The sequence below is a fragment of the Motacilla alba genome, chromosome 19 (genome assembly GCF_015832195.1).
Source record: "Motacilla alba alba isolate MOTALB_02 chromosome 19, Motacilla_alba_V1.0_pri, whole genome shotgun sequence".
Lineage (NCBI taxonomy): Eukaryota > Metazoa > Chordata > Aves > Passeriformes > Motacillidae > Motacilla > Motacilla alba.
In genome coordinates, this window is record NC_052034.1 from 3,336,774 (window position 1) to 3,358,069 (window position 21,296).

General features: G+C 43.8%; 1 protein-coding gene and 1 long non-coding RNA gene across 5 annotated transcripts; one reads left to right on the forward strand and one right to left on the reverse strand.

The window, feature by feature from the left end:
* The first annotated feature begins 74 nt into the window (after window positions 1-74).
* LOC119709756 lies at window positions 75-9,392 on the forward strand. The gene is made up of 3 exons (XR_005259421.1): window positions 75-158; window positions 4,748-4,849; window positions 9,074-9,392. It is a non-coding gene; the product is annotated as an uncharacterized LOC119709756 (long non-coding RNA).
* TRPV1 (transient receptor potential cation channel subfamily V member 1) lies at window positions 8,618-21,243 on the reverse strand. 4 transcript variants are annotated; one of them, XM_038157897.1, is made up of 18 exons: window positions 20,712-21,235; window positions 19,371-19,554; window positions 18,704-18,734; window positions 16,916-17,231; window positions 16,205-16,371; window positions 15,766-15,918; window positions 15,259-15,399; window positions 14,492-14,790; window positions 13,728-13,904; window positions 13,360-13,524; window positions 13,005-13,100; window positions 12,636-12,706; window positions 12,063-12,228; window positions 11,273-11,339; window positions 10,545-10,861; window positions 9,847-9,974; window positions 9,476-9,591; window positions 8,618-9,030 (listed from the first exon to the last, which is right to left on the reverse strand). In XM_038157897.1, the coding sequence occupies exons 4-18, from the start codon at window positions 17,215-17,217 to the stop codon at window positions 8,861-8,863; spliced, it is 2,535 nt and encodes an 844-aa protein (XP_038013825.1). In that variant the 5' UTR covers window positions 17,218-17,231; window positions 18,704-18,734; window positions 19,371-19,554; window positions 20,712-21,235; the 3' UTR covers window positions 8,618-8,860. The 4 variants fall into 4 exon arrangements, 2 of the variants coding, with proteins under 2 accessions (XP_038013825.1, XP_038013824.1); XM_038157896.1 differs by having other exon boundaries at window positions 19,371-21,174; XR_005259418.1 differs by lacking the exon at window positions 8,618-9,030 and having other exon boundaries at window positions 9,571-9,591; window positions 9,847-10,339; window positions 19,371-21,243.
* Window positions 21,244-21,296: the final 53 nt, after the last annotated feature.

Here is a 21,296-nt window from a genome sequence, read left to right on the forward strand (position 1 = left end):
AGCTGTAGACAAGGGCAAAAAAAAGGTCAAGTTTGGGTGGTGTTTTTTGGTGGGAGGTAGGCCAAACTTTGGAAGTAAAACCAAAATACCTTTGGATACTATAACACAGACATTTTAATCCAAAGATTACGGCGTTAAAATACATCTACAAACTGCAGGTAAGCTCCTCCCGTTCATAAATTATCTTAAAAACAGGTCTGCTGGGTGTTACATTTGCCTCAGACCTTGTGTGAAATGCCAGGAGCACTGCACAGCTCCTGCTCGTGAATCAGCTCCCAGGAGCTGCGTGGGGAAAGGGGCTGTGCCTGGGCTGGTTGGGTTTGGCACCAGGGATCCCTTTGCTTGGAGGGGCTGAGCACACATCCAGCTCTGCCTGACAAATTCCTGCTCTGCTCCAAACCCTGTGCCAGGAGATGTTGCTCACATCTTGCCAAATGCCTGTGACAACCCAGAGGCAGCTGCTCTGATGGCCTTTTAGTGGAAGAACCTGGAGTAAGGACTGGATCCTGCCATTCCCTCCTGCCTGGGACAGCACCAACTTGGTTCTCAACACAAACTGCAAGGAACTGTTTAATTGAAGTCACTCTGAGGGTGGAAATAGGCAAAGCCATGAAATCTGGGTGAAGGTGCATTTGAGGACTCTTGCTTTGCCTCTGATCAACCACAGTGACAGAAATCCTTTTGCTAAGGAGGGGAAATGAGTTTGGTAGCAAGCAGGACTTTGAATTCGGAAAGGAGCTATATCTGAAAGCCCCCAGATCTGTGGGGTTTAGCAGAACACAGCACCTAGCAGCAAGGTCTATTTATAATGTGGCAGTTACCCAGAGGGGAAAAACTGGGACAAGCAGCAGCAAGAGAGGCAGAGCCCTGCTCCCAAGCTGCCCAGGGAAGGTTCAGGGACTGCAGGAGCTGTGAGCAGCTCACAGCAGCTCCACTCCATCCTGCCTGCTCTGTGAGCTGCTTCTTGCACTGGCAGGGCAGCCTTGACCCCCTGAACCCCAGTGTGGCCTTTCCTCTCAGATTTGGGGAGCAGGAGCCCTGCCTGGCTCTGGCTGATCTCCCTGAAAGCAGAGTTTTGGGATGCTGTGAGCCTGAGCTGGGCTGCTTGTGAGGACAGACTTGAGGGGCAAGAAATGAGAGGCAGAGCTGCAGCCAGTCACATCTGTGCAAACATTTTCTTCCAGTTTTAATCATTAACCTGCTCAGCCTTTTTGTTCCCTGCTCCACCCTGATGTTTCTGACAAGGGCAGCATTTTTCAGGAGCCATGGAGGGTTTTGCAAGAGGATCTGTCATGACCATTTTATAGAGTTTTACAGCAGTCACCAGCTGCTCCAGCTACTGAAGAGATGCCATAAGAGTCAAGAACATTAACAACATGCATTTCCTATTAAAAATTACTTGAAAATTCCAGCTTTGGACAGTCTGTGCAGCACAAATAAGCAGCAGAAGCCCTATGTGGCATTATTTTGTTTTTCTAGCAAGTGTTAGACTCAGTAGAAACCAAAATGAACAAGATGAAGGAAAGCCCAGATGGGAGGGAATGAGTATTTGGAGATCTTCCATCTGACATCAGCGAGTCAGAGCAGCACTTGCTCCTCTGCTGATACAGGACACCATCCCAGGCAAACTCACATTAGAAGTTATTCAGATTTCATACTTAATTCTGTGATTTTCAGTACCCCAACAGAGTCACTTAGGGGAAAAGCCACTCTCTAAATGCATTTTTGACCTTGGTAACGTCAAGAATAATTGTAAATTACTTATTGTCATCATTCCATTCCCCAAGCTCCTTAAAAATAAGCCAAAATATGAGAATTAAAACTGAGCATACCAGCAGCAGCTCACTTCCCCTGGGCATAGTGTTTAATTGATTCACAGGAGTCTCCCATGATTGTTCACTGTGCTCTCCTCAGAGTTAAACTTGTCCTGGGATCACCTCTGTGTGCTGCTACACAAAGAGCTTTTCACACCTCTCCAGACAACCGAGTAGCACTTGCAAATATTTATACATGATGCTCATAAATTGCAAGATAAGATGCTGCTTCATGCAGCTGAGCAACAGGAAAATGAATTAGCCTGCAAATGTGTGACTGTCACCTACCAGGAGACAGCCTTGTGGGAAGTCACTCCAGGAAAATACATTCCAGGGATATCACTTACCAGTTGGTGCAGTCTGGCTGCAGGGACAAGTCAGCCTCTTTAGCAATGCTCGGATGCATTTTTGCTCTGGAGAGCTGATTCCCAAAGATCCCTGCCAGAAAAGAACAGTCCCATGCACCAGGGGGTGGAGAAAGGTTGCTGGAGCCTCCATCACAGATATATTCCCTGCAATTGTGGCATTCTGTAGTTTATTCTTTCTGCTTGGGCAAAAAAAAATTGTTATCCTAATTATTTCCTATTCTTCCAAACTACACATCCTGGACCCAACTGCAGCTGCTGCCCTGAGAGTCCTGCTCAGCACAGGGAGGAGCTCCACTCATGGCACTCCTCAGTCTGTCCCTGCTGTTTTCTTCCTTTCTACAGCAGGGAAAAGGAACATTTTTATTCTGCATTTGAGCAGTGCCCCGCTGCATCACAGCCAGGGCTCACATTAAGAGAACAGAAGAGCAAAGAAAAGCCTGATCCTATATCTCAGGGAGCTTCTACCCACTCCCTCCAGCCAAAAAACCCAAAGCTGCCTCTCTTCCCCCTTATTATACCCTCTCCCCACCTGACAGAGTGCTCATTTCCACCTGCAGCTCCCTGTGGCCAATTCCCAATGCAGGCATGGGCTCAGGAATCATTAAGTTGAAATAAGTGCAGTAAAAACCCCACTTTATGTTAGTGGCATCAATATTTGACTTCAGGCCACAGTTATCCCTTCTCCTGGCAAAGTGTCAGAGCTACCTAAGCGTGAGATCATGATAAGCAATGGCGAGAATGGATTTGTTACTTTTCCCCAGTGTGTTTTCCTGCATTTGTGCTGTTCTCAGTGTCCCCTGCCACTCCTGAGGCTAAAACCTAACAGCCCAAACCTACAGATTCCTTTGCCAGCCCTCACTGGACAGATGTGCAGGTCCAGATGTGCAGGGTGGTGGCTGCTCCTCTTGTCCCTGTCCTGTGAGCATGTTCTGCTGCTGGTGCTGTGGGTCACAGGCTGGGCACACAGGGGGGAGGCTTACCAGGCCACAAAACCTTTGGAGGAAAAAATAAAACCAGTTTTAAGAGCACGAGAGAGGCAATTTTCCTGCAATTGCCTCTTGGTTGAGGGAGCCAGCCCTCCTGTGTGACACATCCCAGCTCCCAAAGGTCTCCCAAGGCACAGACCTCTCTTAGCTGCTGAGTCTCACATTCCCAACTAGGTCAGGGTTGTTCTGCAGCTGTTTCAGGCCGAGTTTGGGACTCCTCAGTTGTGGTGCAGAGTTTCTGGTAACGCTGAGCAGTGCTGGGGAATGAGGCAACATGAAAATGCCTCAAGGAATGCACAGTGAGGAAAGCGTGGCCCCACCTAAATGCTGCATTTTTTTTTGGCTCAGGTTTGTGCTGCCACTGCTTGACTCAAGTAGTTTTTGGAGGGTGAGCACCAAAACTGGGGAGGAACTTTCATGTTCTAAGAAATTCAGGTTGAGCTAATGGTTCAGTCATTTTATTTTTTAAAAACATCAAACCTCCCTTCTTAGAAGGGGGATAATTTTATCTGCCTCATCCATCTAAACCTGGGGAATGGTTCATTTCCATTCCCTGTCCAAAGATCTGTTTAGACCTGTAAAACACAGGAGGGGAACAAAAATTCACCCACTATCAGGCCTTAAACTGAGAGCTCAACTTTGTATCAGCTGCAGCAGCATGTGAAATGCTCAGGAGCCATAACAAACGGAAGTCCCTGCAGGCCCTTTCCACTTTTTGTCAAGTTCTTTCTGGCAAATTAATGAAGAATTGAAGGTGAACATCTTCCAGTTGAAATAAACCCTCAGATGCTTTGGGTCCCCAAAACAAGAGCTCCAAAACCTGCAGGTCCCTCGTTGCTGCAGTCAGGAGGCCACTGGACAAATCTGGTGCTTGAAACTTCCAGTGATTCCAAAGGGAATTCTTTGAGTAGACATGCATCATATGTGCCCCAGCATCTTTTCAGGATATATATTCCCTGCCTCAGTTTCAACCCACTATTTTAATTAAAACCTCTTTCATTATGCAAATCATCTCCTCTCTCAGTTTTCAGTTATTCTGTGCATATTTCAAAACCAGCTGTTTCTATCTGCCCTTGCAAATCATCCTCTAGAGCAAACTTCACATTTTCCAGCCCTAAACTCCTCTGATGAGGGATGTTGTGTTCCTTATGTGTTCCTCTTTGCCCCTAAAGCCCTCCAGGCTTTCCCCCCTGACAGGAGCCGAGGCTCCCTTTCCCTGGGTGGGTCATTATCTGGGTGGGTCATTCTCCTCTGGAAAAAAGAGGAACTGCCTGGCTTAAACCTCCCCTGTCAGCTCGGAGAGAAGTGACTTGGACTTGGTGACATGGCTGGAAACTGCTCTTTCTGGCCCACTGAGTCAGACACTTCCTCCAGTTCCTGGAACTGGGAGCTGCTCCTGCTGCCTGCCACGGCAATTCCACCTTTCATCCCAACATCCCGGTGACTAAAATGTTGATTTTAGAGGCTGATTACAGCAATGAATGAGGAACACAGTTCTGGGTGATGATGGAGCCTGAAAAACCTCAATGATCCTGTGAGTGTTGGCGTCTCCTCATGCCCACTCCTGCCCTGCCCACAGGAACAGGGAATGTTTCAAATGGAGATGGAGGCATCATCAGCACAGCAGGAGGAGAGCAGTCCAGTGAGCTCAGCTGGTTGATTTCTCCTCCTTCCCAGAGAAGTAAGTACTCCCCACCAGGTGTTTTGAAGATTAAGATCTGCTGTAGGAGAAACTGGATCCATATTTCCTCTGTGGAAGCTATTCCAGAGTGAGAAGGAGCCCCAGCCTGCATGGTGTGGCTGATGGGAAGCATTCAGAGCCCTAGAACCACATCAAGGAGACCCAGGGTGTCTGTGCTGACTCTGGCAGCATCAATGGAATCCTCTTCCTCCCCAGGCTTGGTAAATCCATGCCTGTGCCCAATGGAGCAGACAGGGAGACTTGTGAGAAGCATCTTTCACTGCAAGAGGGTTCTCTCTGAGCCTGCAAGCTGGTCTCAAATCAGCCTGATCAAAATCAAAAGCCTGATCCTCAGCTTGCCTGGGATTTTTAATGGAATTTTTTTGAATTTGGAAGATTTATCACAACATTTTGAAAAAAAAACCCAACAAAACAATAGGAATAAAATTCCTATTGGTGTGATTCTGGAAACTTGAAGCCTCAGAAGCTGAGAGCACTGGCTTTACCCCTTAAAGCTGGGCTTGGCAGGATCCACTGTTTTGCAGCACAGCAGCACCTGCTGAGCACACACCTTGTGGGGTTTTGAGTGTTGAGTATTTGAGTGTTGAGGGCTCCAGCAAAGATCCTTGGGTGAGTCTGATATCCAGGCCACAGAGGAGTGACAGAATGAGGTGGCATGTGACAAATAAATCTGATTGTGTGCCATGAATTTGAGCAGATGCAGCAAATCAGGACAGTGGCATCAGAGGGAGAGGGGCTGTCCTGGGGCCAGGGGAACAGCAGCAGCCCCACCCATGGTGTGGGACCCCTCTTGTGGGCCCTGCCCTGCCACAGACCCCATAAAAGCTGCCTCAGAAGGGATTAACACTGGTGTTTAATTAGGACAGGGGATATTCACACTGCAGTGCAGCTGTGGCAGAGGGCACATGAACAACAGGATGTGTGGCTCCAAGGTTTTCAGGCAGGGTGTGTGGTTTTTTCAGCAATTCAGGAATTACTGGAGTTTGAAAAGCAGCTCAGTTTCCATGGCTGACTCGACCATTTGCATCTCAGGTGTGGAAATGCTGACAATACTGAGATTGTGTTTTGTTTTTCCACGTGTTCACGGATCCCTTCTCACCTCCCAGTGAAGCTGAGCCCAGCTCACCCCTTCCTGCTATCTCCATCCACACACATTCACAGTCATTGTTAATTACAGCTGCCACCCTCTAATGGGAGGTGGACACATCAACAGCCTCTGTTTCTTTTGCTCCACTTCCACTGTGGTTATTGGGAGCTGGGGGTTATATATATATATATTTATATACAGTTGTCTAACCTGATCATCTCCCATTAAATGTAGACACAAATTAATGTAATTAATAACTGTGAGAAGACAGATTTTTACCCCCTGCAAGCCTCAAAAACAGCACAGGAACCATGTGCAGCCTCTAACCCTGTTCAGTATGAAACAATTACACAAACTTCAAACTAAAAGGCTTTTTCAAGACCTGCAAAATATGTCAAGGAGAGGAGAACCTCCACAAAACAGCCCAAATAAAGATCATTTCTTGCAGGGCCATGCTGCTCCTCAGTGGAGGTGTCAGCAGTAGGAACAGAAAGGTCCTAGGTGCTATTCCTAAAGGACAAACACTTCCTGAATTGAAGACACTGCCAAGCTGAACCTCCCCATTGTGGGAAATAAATATAAATCTGTGCCCATTGCAGGAACCGAAGTGATGATTTAGCTGGAAATTCTGAGAGCTTGGTAATAACTCCCTCTAGAAAAGTGGGATAACTTTGTTTGCTTCCCAGAGAAGATTAAGGGATTTTAGAAATGCAACCAAAAACTCCACCAGCACCACCCTATCCCACAAATACAGGGCATTTACATTCTTAACCACAGCATCATTCTGATGTATGTTTAAATGCTGAATTTCAGCATTTCTGGTTTTAAGAAGTCCTTTGCAGCCTTTGTGATCTTTTGGAGCAGGAAGGGACAGGAAGGCAGAGGTGTAGGATGTGTTCAGCTTACCCAGGGCAGTGACCAACCCTTCTGGACAGGCTCCTGATGGAAATCAGGGTGGATTCTGAGCAATGAAGTAGGTCTCTAACCAGGCTGATAATTATGGAAAATGGATTCCTCCCAGGGAAAACAGAAGTTTCATGAATGCTTTCCAGCTGTATCATAATCCTGGTGTCCCTCCAAGCATAAATCTGCTGTGGCATACAAAGCATGGAGACAACCAACCGTGTTTTTCTGGTCAGCTCCTTTCTATGTTTATTCTCAGTAGTTTAAATAATAAATTATTTCACTGTCTCAGCTTGTCTGGCCTACTCAGTTGTGCTTGTTTTACATGTGGATTGTCTCCTGCCATGCTCAGAGTGGAGCATAATGAAGCCTTGAGTGGCATCTAGAGACTGCTACCAAGGGTTTAGAGATGTGAAACTGAACACACCTGCTTTAAACATCTTCTGTGGCTTCCTTGTCCACCAGAGACACTGAATTCTGATTATTTCCAGTTCAAATTCTGACTTTCTTCAAGTAATTCTTTCAAATCCTTTGTCAGTTTTTTTCTGGTTACACCCTACAAACTCTGTGAAAATAAAATTACATTTGTCCTGAGTGATGTTAACTGAAGAAACAAGAATTATTAGTCCTCTAGATGGTGCTACTATTTCAAATAAAGCAGCTGGATGTTTAGAGATTTCCTTGAAATACATTCTGCCCCATAAGAAAGGACCATGGTGAGAAATCCTGACTCCAATAAAAGAAGTGATGTCACACAACCCAAAATTTCATCTCACAGGGCGTTGACTCACATCGACTGCTTCTCTTTAAAAGCAGGGGATGTCCAAGTATTTTAGTAAATGCAGCAAAATTACAAGATTTACTGATGAAAATGATCTGCACGTCAGTGCAACCCCAGGAACAGCTGAAGGCCCTGGTGAAACACCTGGCTGACTCAGGGAGTTGTATGTGCACTCTGTTAAAGGCTGTTTACTCCAAGTGCTTTAGGGATAGAAGAAAAGAAGGTAAAACCATTTATCTTTATCTTCTCTTGCCCAGCACAGCTGCACGGTGGCCCAGCACTGAAATATGGGGCCAGCTGTCAATAAAACAGATTTTCTTGTCCTTAGCTCCTCTATGCCCACTCACTTTTCAAGAAGATGCCAAAGTTCCTCTTATTCTTTCCTCTCTTTCCAAGGCTCCCATCTGTATTTTCAGAACATCTGCCTATTTTCCCTCTGATATTTTTCCTTATTCTCCTTACAGATCCAGCCAGATGGATTTTCAGCACCAGATTTTTTCCCTGTTGCTGTCAAAATCAAGAACAAAAAGTTTCTGATTTCAAGATTATTTTTGTTGTACATTGTTATACATCTGACCTTTGAAACATATATTCTCTACAACCACTATCTCTTACTTTGTGCAAAGTTCATCTGTTATCTAAATAAATGTCAAATTGGGGATCTTGTTAGGCTTTTAGGTTCAGTAAAATAACTGTGAATTTCTGGAGTTTACTCAGACAGTGTAAAAGAAACATTTATTTCATTGATTTTAACTATTCAACCTTTAAGATTTCAGAGTGTATTTGTTCTTGTGTTATGAGAAAATGATTTTGTATTCTTTCCATGTCCCCATTTATTTATCTGCTTTCTAGGGAAACTTTCCCACAGGAACATCTTGGTGACTTTTACTGCTCTTTTATGAGAGCTTTTCCAGTGCCATAATAATTTGGTTGGTTGGGTTTTGAGGCAGCAAAGCCATAAAATCAGGGCCTGTGCATGCTCACAAAAATGATTTTTTAATACAAGAGACTCTGAAAACAGACAGAAGGTTGTATTTAAAAATAACCATGAAGACATGAGCTTAAACAACAAATAGTTTATTTAGCACATTTAGTGTAATAAATAAATCCTTGCTCATGGTAATTCCCTAAGTGCTCTGACCTTTTTCCAGAAGTCCCTGTTTCTGTAAATGAAGTGCTCTATTGTCCTGCTCGTGAGGACCAGCACAGGCAATCAGAATTAGGCTGACTTTGGAATTGACTCTTTCAACTCCTCAGAATCTTCTGGCTCAAAATAAGGCTCCAAAACAGGTTTTAATTTGACTTCTTCTGGTGGCTTGTGAGGCTCTTCTCTCCTCTTCTCTCCGTCTTTTAGAAGTGGAACCAATGTTTTCCAGTGCTTCCCTGAAACTAAAAAGGAAAGGGATGGTTAATTTTTTTTTTCCCACCACAGAAACAGAAGAAAATATACAAGTGGTTTGAACAAGAAGCTGTTGAAAGAAGAAGAAAGAAGCAGGAAGAAAGGACTTTGTGGTTTTCTTCCCCATCCTGTTCCACAAGTTTTCCATATTTCAGGTGGTAAGTGCTAACTGCACAATGACATGCTTTGGTGCTGGATGCTGAGCTCCCAAACTCTGGGGCTTGGGGTCTCCAGGGCAGCTCCTTGGTTTTCACTCCAGAGAGTCAAACTGTGAGCAAAGAGCCCATTTCATCCTTTGCATTTTGTGCTGGCTGAAAATGCCATCAGCTCAGTCACTGCATTAGCAGTAAGTGCAAAGCACTGACTGCCCTCCATCAGCTAATCCATGCTGCTGCTTTCATCAGAGAGCAGGATTTGGGTCCCTGAAAGCCTCACCTCTGCCAGGCTTAATGGAGAAACTGAGATTTCGTCTGAGGTCCCCAGAGTACCCAGGGTCTTCGTTGATGATGCCCAGATTAGTGTTCCACGTGGACCAGTTCACTTCATCAACCCTGGGGAGACAACAACAAACCCAAGATCTAGTCTAAGGATCACCAGACAGCTCCAGGATCAGTTTATACCACAAAATGTCACCTCTCAAGCCTCAGATCTGACCCAAAGCCCAGATTAAACTGACCATTGCAGACACTATTAGTGCTCTATTCTTCAGAGCGCTCCAGGGGGAAAGTTCTGCTTCCCACCACCAGATACTTGAAGTTGTTTGTCTATAAAAGCTTGTTGGCTTGATACACAAACAAACAGGTTACCTGAAGCACCATCTGTAATCATCTTGGCCATCAGGGGTGATCCCCACCAGGACTTGCTTCCCAGAGCGGAACGAGTGCCTCAGACAGTTCAAGTAGCTGTTCTCAATGTCCAGGATTGTGATGGCTCTCTGCCAGGTAAAAGAAAGCAGAGCACTGAGGGACTGCTGGTCAAAGTCAAACAAATCCTGAATTCTGTCTTTGTTTTAAAAACCCTGAGTTTTTATCATTGTCAACATCTTAGAGCAGACACTGTAACTCTGCAGCATCACCCTTTGTTAATATGTCACTGAAAATGCTGAGTTACTGCCAGTGAATAAAACTGTGAAGTTCCTTTCTTACCTCCAACAAAAACTGATTCTGGTAAAGACTGGTTTTCCCCTTGCATAATCTCTTTCTTCATAGTCTGATCAGGATTTTCCATCATACAGAGCCCAATCATTTTGTCCAATTACAAAAATACTCCTTTTCTTACATTCTGAAAATCTGTGGAACACTGGCAACATCTGCTTAGTCAAAACATCAAATATACATGGAGAAGAAGCTAATACACTTTTTTTTTTTAGGAGCTGTTCAGGTAAATCAGAAAGAAGTAATGACCTGCTATTTAGACACATGTCAGCTCCTAAGGATTCTTTCTGATTTCTCTTATGATTCCCCACACCTTTTTTTTGGACAGCAGCCTCACAGAACCAACCCACCTGGAGTTTCCAGATGCTCTTGCTCTCCTGTGCAATTTTGTTGACGGTCTCCCCCATCAGTGCAATGAGCATGTTGAGCAGGAGGATGTAGGTGAGGATGACATAGAGCACCAGCAGGATGACAAACACAGACTTGAACCTGTAGTTCTCTGTGAACTCCAGGTCCCCCATGCCAATGGTGAACTTGAAGAGCTCCAGGCAGGTGTAGTAGAGGCTGTTGTAGGAGGTGCGGCCCCGTCTCACGTGGCAGCACCTGGCATAGTCAGAGATATTTGTTTCCTGCCCCTCGTTGTCATCTTCAATCAAAGTCACCACAGCTGTGGCAAAAAGAGAATTACATTCACATGATGGAAACACAGTTTGAGATCATAACTTCATTGCAAGCAGTGAAAACGAGCACAGAGGTAACGCACGTTCCCTCCGTGGCACACTGACCCCAGGGAAATTGCCCTATAAAATATTCCCCAGAACTGACACCCTCTTAGCAGGTGCTGGCTCAGTTTTCTCCACATAGAAAAAGGATGGCTGGTTTTCTATTCAGCTTTACAACTTTGAAAAGCTGTATGAAATTACTACAAATAATCATTATTCTGAAGAGATTTTTTTTTTTTTAAAGTAGGTTAATTTGTTCGTTTTTTTGTTGGGATCAAAATGCCTAAGCGACTTGAGAAACTAACTTCTCTGAGATTCTTTAAGGTAAAAAAAAGTAACTCCAAGTAGAATATTACCTGTAGAAAATCCCAAGAGGAATACGAGATAGACAAACATGAAGCGACATAAATCTCTAAGGATCATCTGTAGCATGGAAACAGAGGAAAAGACTTTAAAACTTGAATGTAAACTGCAAAAAAAACTGGTAGAAAATACTGATTTGGCTCAAGAATGCTTTTGCTCTGAACTGGCTGTTCATGCATTAAGCATTATTATCCAGCTGAGATAAGAAACTTTAAAACAGAAAACATTTTTCTCTTATCCATGCAACAATTTACACACAAATGCAACCATACACATGGGAACAGTTTCCTCTTTGTGAGCACAAACCACATAAAGGCAATTCCATCTTTCTTCCCCTCTTGGGCTGGCTGTCTACATCACAGAGAGGTTTATTAGCCAGCTACTGCCTCTTGGCTAATTGCTCTGTTTGGCAACATTTTATCTATACCTGGAGAAATTTCCAGCTGGTAGAGGGCTGGGCCATCTCACACCAGAACAGCCTGCACTGTTCTCAGTCTCCTTGCATCCATGCTTATCCAATTACAGTTATTTTGAAGCATGGCAGGTAATAAAAAAAATAATAATCATCATCATCCTATCAAGACTGCTATAAAACATATGGGTGAAGAGCAGGGGGTTTTTTAACATCACTTATATTTTATCACTTCACTCAGAAAATAATAATAAAGGCTAGCAGAGTCATATGAGAGGCCGGCACGGCCAGGTGTGCCCTGGAAATGGGGCTGGTGGCAGAAGTTCCTGCTGTGAGGCTCTGCTGCCCCCTCAGGCGCTCCCTGCACTGACCTTGGCGATCATGACCGAGTAAATCCCCATCTGCTGGAAGCCACGGGTGTAGTAGAGCATGTTGGCCCAGCCCAGGGCCAAGGAGAACACCATGGAAGCCACGTAGAGCTCCTGGCCACAGAAGTACAGCACCACAGAGCTCAGCAGGAGCAGGGAGTGGACGAAGCTGGAAGACAAGAGTGGTGTGAATGCAGAGGGCTGAGCTGGCCACAGGTGCTGGGAACAGAGCAGCCCTGAGGGGGAGAGAGCAGAGCAAGGGATTGTCCAGTTGGGAAGAGAAAGAGCCTTGGAGAGGCAAAGCTCCCTAAGCAATGGGAGGATTTCTGCATAAACAATGTGAAAATTCCACTTGGAGATCCATTCCTAACTCCTGCATGACAACTGAACATTCAGACACTTAATTTGCTTGACCTCCAGAGCAGGTCACTGACCCAGACCCATCTGTTCAAGGATATCCACTGGCAACTGTGTAGTAAAGACCCAGGGAATTATAGCAAACTCCTATCACAGGGGGCTTCAGCCTCAACTACAGATCCCACCCACTGAGATGCAATCAAAGATATTGGAGCTTACAAAAGAACCTCACTGTAGCCATCAACTATCAGTGTCCTGAGTGATGGGCGCCTCTGCACGAAATACTGGATCTGAAAAGGGAACAAAGACCAGGTTTGCATCAAGGAAATATGAATATCCTCTGTGAATTAATTAACTAAGCATTGACCCCTGTATCAGGGAGCATAAAACACCTCACAAGAACAGCTCAAAACCAAGACTGGTGCAAGAGCTAGGGAGGACCCTTCCAGTAACATCAGCTCAAGGAAAATGATTTGTACCTTTGACTATGGATTATTTAAGCAGCCAATGCTCATGAATAGGAAAAGCTTGTTTGATTCTCTCCTACACCTACCCAAACAGCAAAAGGAAAATTTTCAAATATCTTACCCCTCTGAAAAAAAAATAGAGGCCTCCCAGTACACTCAGGATCTCTCCAGTTACTCGAAAATATTCCCCAGTGCTGTAACCAAAGGTGAAGGGAGGCTGTAGAAGACAGGAAAACAGATAAGTTCAGCAGAACTGCTGGCCTTGCAGTTGCTGGAAGCAACTCCCTTTCTGGGGGAACAGGGAGTGGTTAAGTTTCTCAATGTGCTGCAGCAGGGGGGCAAGACTGGGAAGCAAGCAGGGTCAAATCTCTCTCCTGCCTTTAGGAAAGGGGAAAATTTGGATGCTAAGGGCTCGCATTCAAATTGGGATATCCGGCAGTGGGTGGTTCCCCTGACACATGACAGGAGTGATGTACCTTTTCATTCTTCTGTACAGGTCTGTAGTAAGCAGCTGCAGTGAGGATGGTGATGTGCATGGTGTAGACAAAGAAGTTGAAGTAAAACAAGTGCTTGACAAAGCGGTCCCACTTGTCTTGCAGCAGCCTGTTAAGGGGCTCCACCAGCAGCATCTCGTGACGGTTCTGTGAAGCAGCAAAAGGAGAATTTTGCTAGGACCAGAATATACTGGACTTTGAAAAAAACCCATATTCTATAAATCTTTAGCAAATGATCCCTCTAGTTCCTTTAAGCTCAGGGTGGGAGGTTGCTGTTTCATGGAAATGAGGGAAAAGATGCTCTGTGTGGAACATGAAGCTCTCCCCAGGCAAGGAGGTGCAGTACTCACTGGTGTCTCACTGCTGTAGGCAAGGATCTCAAGCACTGAATTTTTCTCACAGGTGTCTATACAGGACAGGTCATAAAGAGAGGAGTGGACAGGTCCATAGGCCCATTCAGTGAACTTCCTGGACAAGTGTCTGCACTCGGGGTCTTTGATCTCCCGTCTGAGGATGTAAGCGAAAATCTAATTGCAAAAGAACAATACAACCAACGTTTCAGTGCTAATGGACTTGTCATTCCTCAGCCTCTCCACAGCACAGGAAGGGTCATTTCTCCCTAGTTCAACTGAGCTGAAACCAAACCACTGGAGCACTGCAGAGATCACAGTCTGAAATAAACACAGTTCATTTTTTCACTGTGTGATGGGAGATGGGAAATACAAACCCCTCTTACAACCTGGCATTATCTGTTTCAAAACTGCAAGATGTTACACATCTCTGAGCAGTCACTTTGAATGGGAACTGCCAGAAGATGAGTTACATCAGCCAGTGTGATACAAAAGAGCTCCAGTGGTCAGATGATATCAGAGACCCACTTTGTTTCCTCTGGGGCTGCCTTGCATACCAGTGGTGTGTGAATAAACCAGCTGGGCACAGACACACTCACACTTTGTAGCCTTTAAGGGCTGTGCAGTTTAACTGCAGCATCAGTTCCTCTTAACTAAAAGGCCTCAAGAATGAAGTTCTAAAATCCATTCTGCATAAATGTTTTACATGTTCTCTCTATAATGTGATCCAGCAATGGGACAGTCAAACACCTTTGTTCACCTACCCCTATCTTCCCTGTTTTGGCTGCCAGAGTTAAAGGAGTCAGCCCTTTCTTGTTGGTGAGTTCTTCCAGCTTGAGGATGGGATTGATTTTGGCACCAAGGATCAATATGTTATTATACATCTTGGTCACAAACTTGGTGTTATCCTTGGTGTTATCTGCAATCTCCACCAGCGTGTGCAGGACCATGTTGCCCATGGAGTCCTCAGCAGTGATGTTGGCTGCCTGGTAGGGATTCTCCAGGAGGAATTTCACAATGCAGAGCTGGTTGGTGCAGGCAGCCAGGGACAAAGGCAGCTCTCCTATGGCAAGCAATGGGAAGGAGAGGTCAGAAAGCCGAGTACTAGAGGTGCATAAACAGAAACATCACATTGTTTTCGTCTTTCACCATGAGAAAAGATTTATTTCTCTGTCTGGAACAGCACCAATTCTTGTGATAGCTGTTAAAATAGGTTTTCTTTAGTTTAACTACATCACAGAAACACAGCTGCTTAAAAAAACCCTGCCAGGACAGGAGCAGGTTACAAAGGATGCAGTGCTCAGAGAACAAAGGAAAGCTGACACCAGGCTCACACTGAACACCATCAGCTACCAACTGTGTTTCTTTATAAGCTCAGTCTTTGGGAGGAAATGTTGGGCCTAAAGGTGGAACAGCCCATCTGGTACTTCTGAGCCTCCAGTCCCACATAAACAGGATTATTTAACAGCTTGCACTTGGGATACTGCTGGGACAACTCCATCAATAAAGGCCCTACTGTGCTCATTCCTACCAAAATAAAAGCCAGATTTCCCTTTGATTTTCCTGAAGAATTCCCCACAGGCTCTGGCATGAACATCTGCTCCATTCTGGACCAGGAGCTTCACCAGGTACATGTTCCTCCTCTCGATGGCAATGTGAAGAGCAGTCTGGCCTGCAGAGACACCCATCAGACAGAAATCCTCAGCATTTAGTACAGACTGAGAGCTTTCAGCACTGCAATTCCCTCAGCTCCGTGTAAGATGCTGGAACTGAGAGCTCTGCAGGCTAAAAACCTCTACAACTGAACAGGAAAAAAACCACACAAACAGCAAATGCAAGTCATTAAATCATTGTATATCACAAATGGCAGAATATTGCACTTAACAGGGCACAGCCCCAGCACAAATGCACAGATTGTCAGTCACACACCAGAATTTCAGGGTGCATAAGGCCTCGTGCACAAGACTTTGAGAGCCCTGCCTGACCCCATTTCAGTCTGAGCACCCTAAGCATTCACTGCAGCAGCTGTTTCTCTTACCCTTGTAGTAGTTGTCAGTATATTCTGCATTAACAAACTCTTTCAGAGTTCCAGTTTTCCTTGCAATATCCAGCAGCAAGGGAATGGTATCATTTTTCCCATCATGTAGATTCAGCATGGCTTTCAGTAAACAGGTTTTGCCAGTTTCAGGCTCTGTAAAACAAAACATTGCAGGTATATAGAAGTGTTTACAAACCCACCATCTATACCCAGGCAAGCAGGAATTAATTAGGTTCTTTTCAAAAGACAAGAAACCTCATTTAGTGTTTCACAGAAAAATTCAGCTCCTGTAACCTTCTGATCAATGGGTTGCCCAATCAATAGGGCTATTAAAGGACCTCCTGCAGACATGTAACATAATTATCTTTTTTATTTTCATCTCAGGAGCACTACTGGAAGAAGAAGAAGGCAACTCAAGGTATGTGACACTAAAGGGTACCTTTGAACTCCTCATCTGTGAGATGCTTGAAGGTTCTGTTAAGGTAGAGTAGCAGGTCACTGAGGTCCTTTGTGTTGCCTTGGGCTACAGCATCAAAGATCCTCCTGCGGTCATAAAACCTGAAAGCTTTTTCTGAGCAGCCTGTGATGGAATCTGTAGATAGGAGCCTAACAAGGGGAAATGTCAGTTACCTAAAGTCAGATATTTAGCAGGCTTTTTATCAACTACCAGAACACTGTTCTTCATTTGCTCAGGTGAAGTAGTAAACACTGCAGATCAGAATAGCTACCTCTGCAAAGACTAAAAGAACAAAGTCTGCAAGCAACTCTCCTGATAAAATTACAATTCTGTTTCTGAAAAGCTGAGAACAAGTGATCAAAGAGGCATTGAAGCTTGGCAGTGTAACTGCAAGCCTGGAGCCAGGCAATCCCTTGTTCTCACTCTGAACCATGTCCATTCACTGAGCAGCCTCAAGCAAATGAACTGAGGCCTATTTTGGGCATAATATCCATGGAGATAGAGATTTTTAGAGATGCCAAGAGACAACAGTTATTGTCACTTTCGGTTGCAACACTCCTTAATTTGGCACCGAAAATAGTGAAACTTAAAAAATGGTCATGCTCAAGTGGAGAGAAGAAATGCTGCTCCAAGAACCACGGCCTGCAGCCATCAAACTACTCATTACAACCAAATCTCATCAGGCAAACTTACTTGTGAAGTTTGCCCCTCTCTGAATTCACGTGGAATTTGATGACAGAAGGTGCTGTCAGGTGATCCATCTGGCAGAAGGAGTCCATGGGAGCCATGTCCTTGTCGCTGTCCCCCATCACAAAGCGGCCCCGTCTTGCAAAAATGTTGCTTTTGGGTGGCTGCACCCTGGAGCTGAGCGGGCCCTGGGGGTTGTCAGGGGCTTCCTGGACAGAGTCCTCCCCATCTGTGTGTTCATCTGTCACTTCAGATTCCTCCATGTCAAAACTGCCAAACTTCTTCATCTTCCCAAGAATGGAGGACATGATGGGCCAGCAGCCTGTGAGGAAGGACACAAACACCTCAAGTCAGCACTTACAGGGCCATGAGTCCCTTTTGCCCAGGAATGTTTTCCACAAACAGCAGGGAGTGGATTGGTTGCTCTCATCCCAGAAGTGAGGCAGATGGACACATTCTCGCTGTGCCCACAGCCAGAACAGTTTAGTAAGGTCTTTACCTCTACTCCATTTGCTCCTGTTCCCACTGCCCTTACCCATTCCAGAATGCAGAAAGCAAACCAGAGCATCCCAGAGCTTCCTGTCCATTTCACTGCAGAGCTGAGCCTCAGCTACCTCTGCCCAAAACCACTGCCTCATCCTCCAGTCATTGCTAAAGCCTGAAAACCTCAAACCCCAAAAAATCTACTTTTCTTCTCTACTTTCTGACTGGTTTGTGCCACAAACCATTCTCATGATTCTATCAGGGATGTGAAAAAGCCCTGCTTGTGCCATAACCTGATCTCTGGGATGCTGAGCACAGAGGGTGCACCCAGGAAAATGATCCTTAAGGGCTTTGCCAGAGTTGTGGCAGTGCCTGATGGAAACTGGAGCGTGTGACCCTTGAGAGGTGAGTGTCACCTCAGCCATGAGGCACGGAAACACAGAGGAGAGGTTACCACAGATAAGAACAACCACACAGCTGATCTTGTCTGATTCACAACCACACAGCAGCTGACACAAGCAACAAATACACAACCAGAGAATGCTTTGGCTGGGAAGAGACCTTCAAGCTCATCTCATTCCACCCCTCTGCCACAGGCAGGGACACCTTCCGCTATCCAAGGTTGCTCCTGTCCAACCTGGCCTTGGACACTCCCAGGGATGGGGCAGCCTGTGCCAGGGCCTCCCCACCCTCACGGATAACCCACTCTGCTGAAGCTGGAACAGGTTGCTTTTTTTTGGTTTGGTTTCTTATCAACCCATTTTAATCAAACAAATATTGTCCTCGTGCCACTGAATGGAAAATACCCTGGAATTCCAGCAGTGGAGACAGGAACACATCATATCTGAACTGCTGCACAGCTGCCTTAGAGACATGCTCTGAAACCCCACATGGCTTGGGAATCCTGCAGCTTTGAGCGCAGGAATGTCACTAAATCTTTAAAAAGCCTCAAATTATAAACCACATTGGAGTGGTCAGTAATTTTCTTTGTACAGTCAGGGTGGAAACAACATGACCACACTTCAAGGTTGTTTCATTCACAAGAGAAACATTCTGAGGGTTTTGTGCAAACATGCATTAAAGCTGGATTTTCAGTTCTGTGGGAATAATTCATATTTACATCAAGGGTCACTTACATTTTTCTGTGAAAGCAGGACAGGGAAGAAAATTTTGTCATTTGCATTTTCTATAATTTTGTACAATATACACATAAATAAAACATCAATTTGCAAACTTGCACCTTTAGGGTTACTGGAAACAATCTAGCTTAGCACAGATAAAATACTAATGACTGCAATTTAACTTGCTCACCTTTCAAATCCTTTGTCTCCTTAGAATCACTCTGAAAAAAAACCATAATATTTTATTAACTGAATTGTCCTATAAATAAGAAATAAAAATATTTATATTTGGAACAAAATACTAAAATTACAGAAGAACTATTACTACAGTGGAAAAGGAATAAAACCAGTTCTATAAAGTATAGAAAAAATACAGAAGGAATATAGTCACATATAATTTTAAATTTTTGTCTATTTAAACTCATGTGGATTGAGCAAAAAACATTAGTGAGTGGCTACAGAACACACAATCAATTATTTTCCACAAAATAAATATAAATGTGCAGAACAGGCTCAATCCTGTCTCCTTGGCAATTGCTCAAACCTACATTACACATGCTTTCCTTTCTAAACCCTGGTAATATATTTGATAATGAAGACAAAGCTGCATTTCCTCATGAGTATGAATTTGCAAGGGAAATGACCTTCAGAATCTGTGGAAGGATTATAAAAAAAACCCAATAAGCATTATCTAGTTTAAAAAATACACATCATACTTGACCTCTTTGAAACCCATGCACACAGAAGTTTGATACAATGAACAGGGAAATATTTTGGCTAGAATGCCTTGCCACATCACAAATAATAGAATTTAAAAATAACCAACCATGCTGTCCAAACACACATGCAGAACTTACAAATACTGGCAAAAATCCTGTCTTCTGAAAAATAATCCAGTCTCAGCAAACACCCACTGATCTACAGGAGTTTGGTGCCAGATATTCCTCCTCCAAGGTGCCTGGACTGCAAAGCTCTGAGAGTTTGCTTCTCCACTTCATTTGTCTGCAAAATGTGATGATTTTTAGAACCAAGGGAAGTTCACTGGAAAAACAGAGAATAGAGCAATAGGATAATTAAGAACAATTCTGGAACCAGAAGCATCAGTGGCTTCTATTCCCAGAGGTTCAGCAAAGCTCTTTACAAGAATTGCAGTAAGTTGCTGTTGTTTGTCCCTCCCCTTTAATTGCATTTCGTAATGGATATTCTTCTCCAGATTTCCTCTTCATAAATACACTCAGAAAAAAATCCAGCACCCAAACCAACAGACAGCAATTGTTTCTGGGGGTCACTGTTACAATTCTTGAATTTCAATTCAATTTACAAAACTTGGTAAAATATGCCACAATCACCTTTCTGGACACCTTTCTTGGGTGGCTGATTTAAAGATTAATATTTTAACAATAAGCTGATTCAGAACAAAGTTGAGGAAGAACCAGTAAGTCCTAAAGCCTTTTTATTGTTTCATGTTTCTCCTGTGTTTTATTTAAATTATATATATATAACAGTCAGCCTCTAAATATTAATGTTATGAGGAAAAAAATCCCCAACTTATTTAATCCTGGATAGATCTAACACCCTCAAAAATTCAGAGCTGTGTCATATATTGCTAAATATATCATTTACATAAGATCTTTTTGACAGAAACTAGTCTACAGAAACAGCTTTTCCATAGGCCATTAGGCTGGGAGCAATCCCCCAGCTTCCTGAGATTTTGAGTAGAATATGAAACTATTCAATGAAATTATCAGTCTTTTGTTTTGTAAAAAGTAGCTGTCTCTCTAGTCTTGCCATCTATCCATGAATATATAAAAGAATTATGTATTTACCTATTTAATAGCAAACTAATTATACTCCTTAGATCTGTGGTACTCAGAGTAACAAGGCTCTTTATTAATGCATAAATATAGATTACCAATAGGCAGCTCATCAGCAGCATCCAAAATGCTGCAGAGGCTTTTGATGCAACAGCATCATCAGCTCTTGCCTGTTATTCAATAAAAATGAAAGCAGACCTGCTGATAAAAATATATTTATAATAATGCAAGAGGGAAAACAACATAAAACAAATTCAGACTTTTTCCAACACCTTTAGTCTACATTTTCTCTGTAACATGCCAACAGTTCCCTAAACATGACATGGAATGGAAATGAAGCTATCTCTGTAATTAAGATCTCAGAACTCAGCACAGCTTTCTCACCATAAAAATGTCAGTCCTGATGTTGCTAATGAGCAAGAGAGGATTCCATGTCCATATTCCAGTGGAAACATGTGCTTCCTAGGAATGAAACTGTGTGCAGATAACATGAAACATCTTTCTTGTTTCCCAATGTCATTTGAGCAAAAGAAATGTACATGTAGACAGAAAGTATAAATGTTTTAACTTTAAAATAAAGACTAGGAGAAGAAAGAAATTCTAAGAGCATAAGAAAGGGGATAAAACTTGGAACTTTTAAGGGAGTGCACAAAAGCATCAGGCCACGTTACAGACAGCAGCTCATCTCTCCCAGCCCTTTCCAACATATTTCCTACCAGGAAAATGAGTCTCACAAGAAGTGTCTTTTTTATGAAAAAAGTTAATGGATCTTTCCCAGTCACTCAGATGAATTTAATGTGATAATTACTTCTCATTTCACAAATGGGAATGACAGAGCAACAAAATGTGCAGACCCAGGAGAAGCAGACATTAAATGCAGGGGTTTTGTCCCACTGTAACGAGTGAGAGTGCATGTGGAATAAAGTGAAAAAAACCACTGTAGAGTCAGGAAAAAACCAGAAGCTGCAT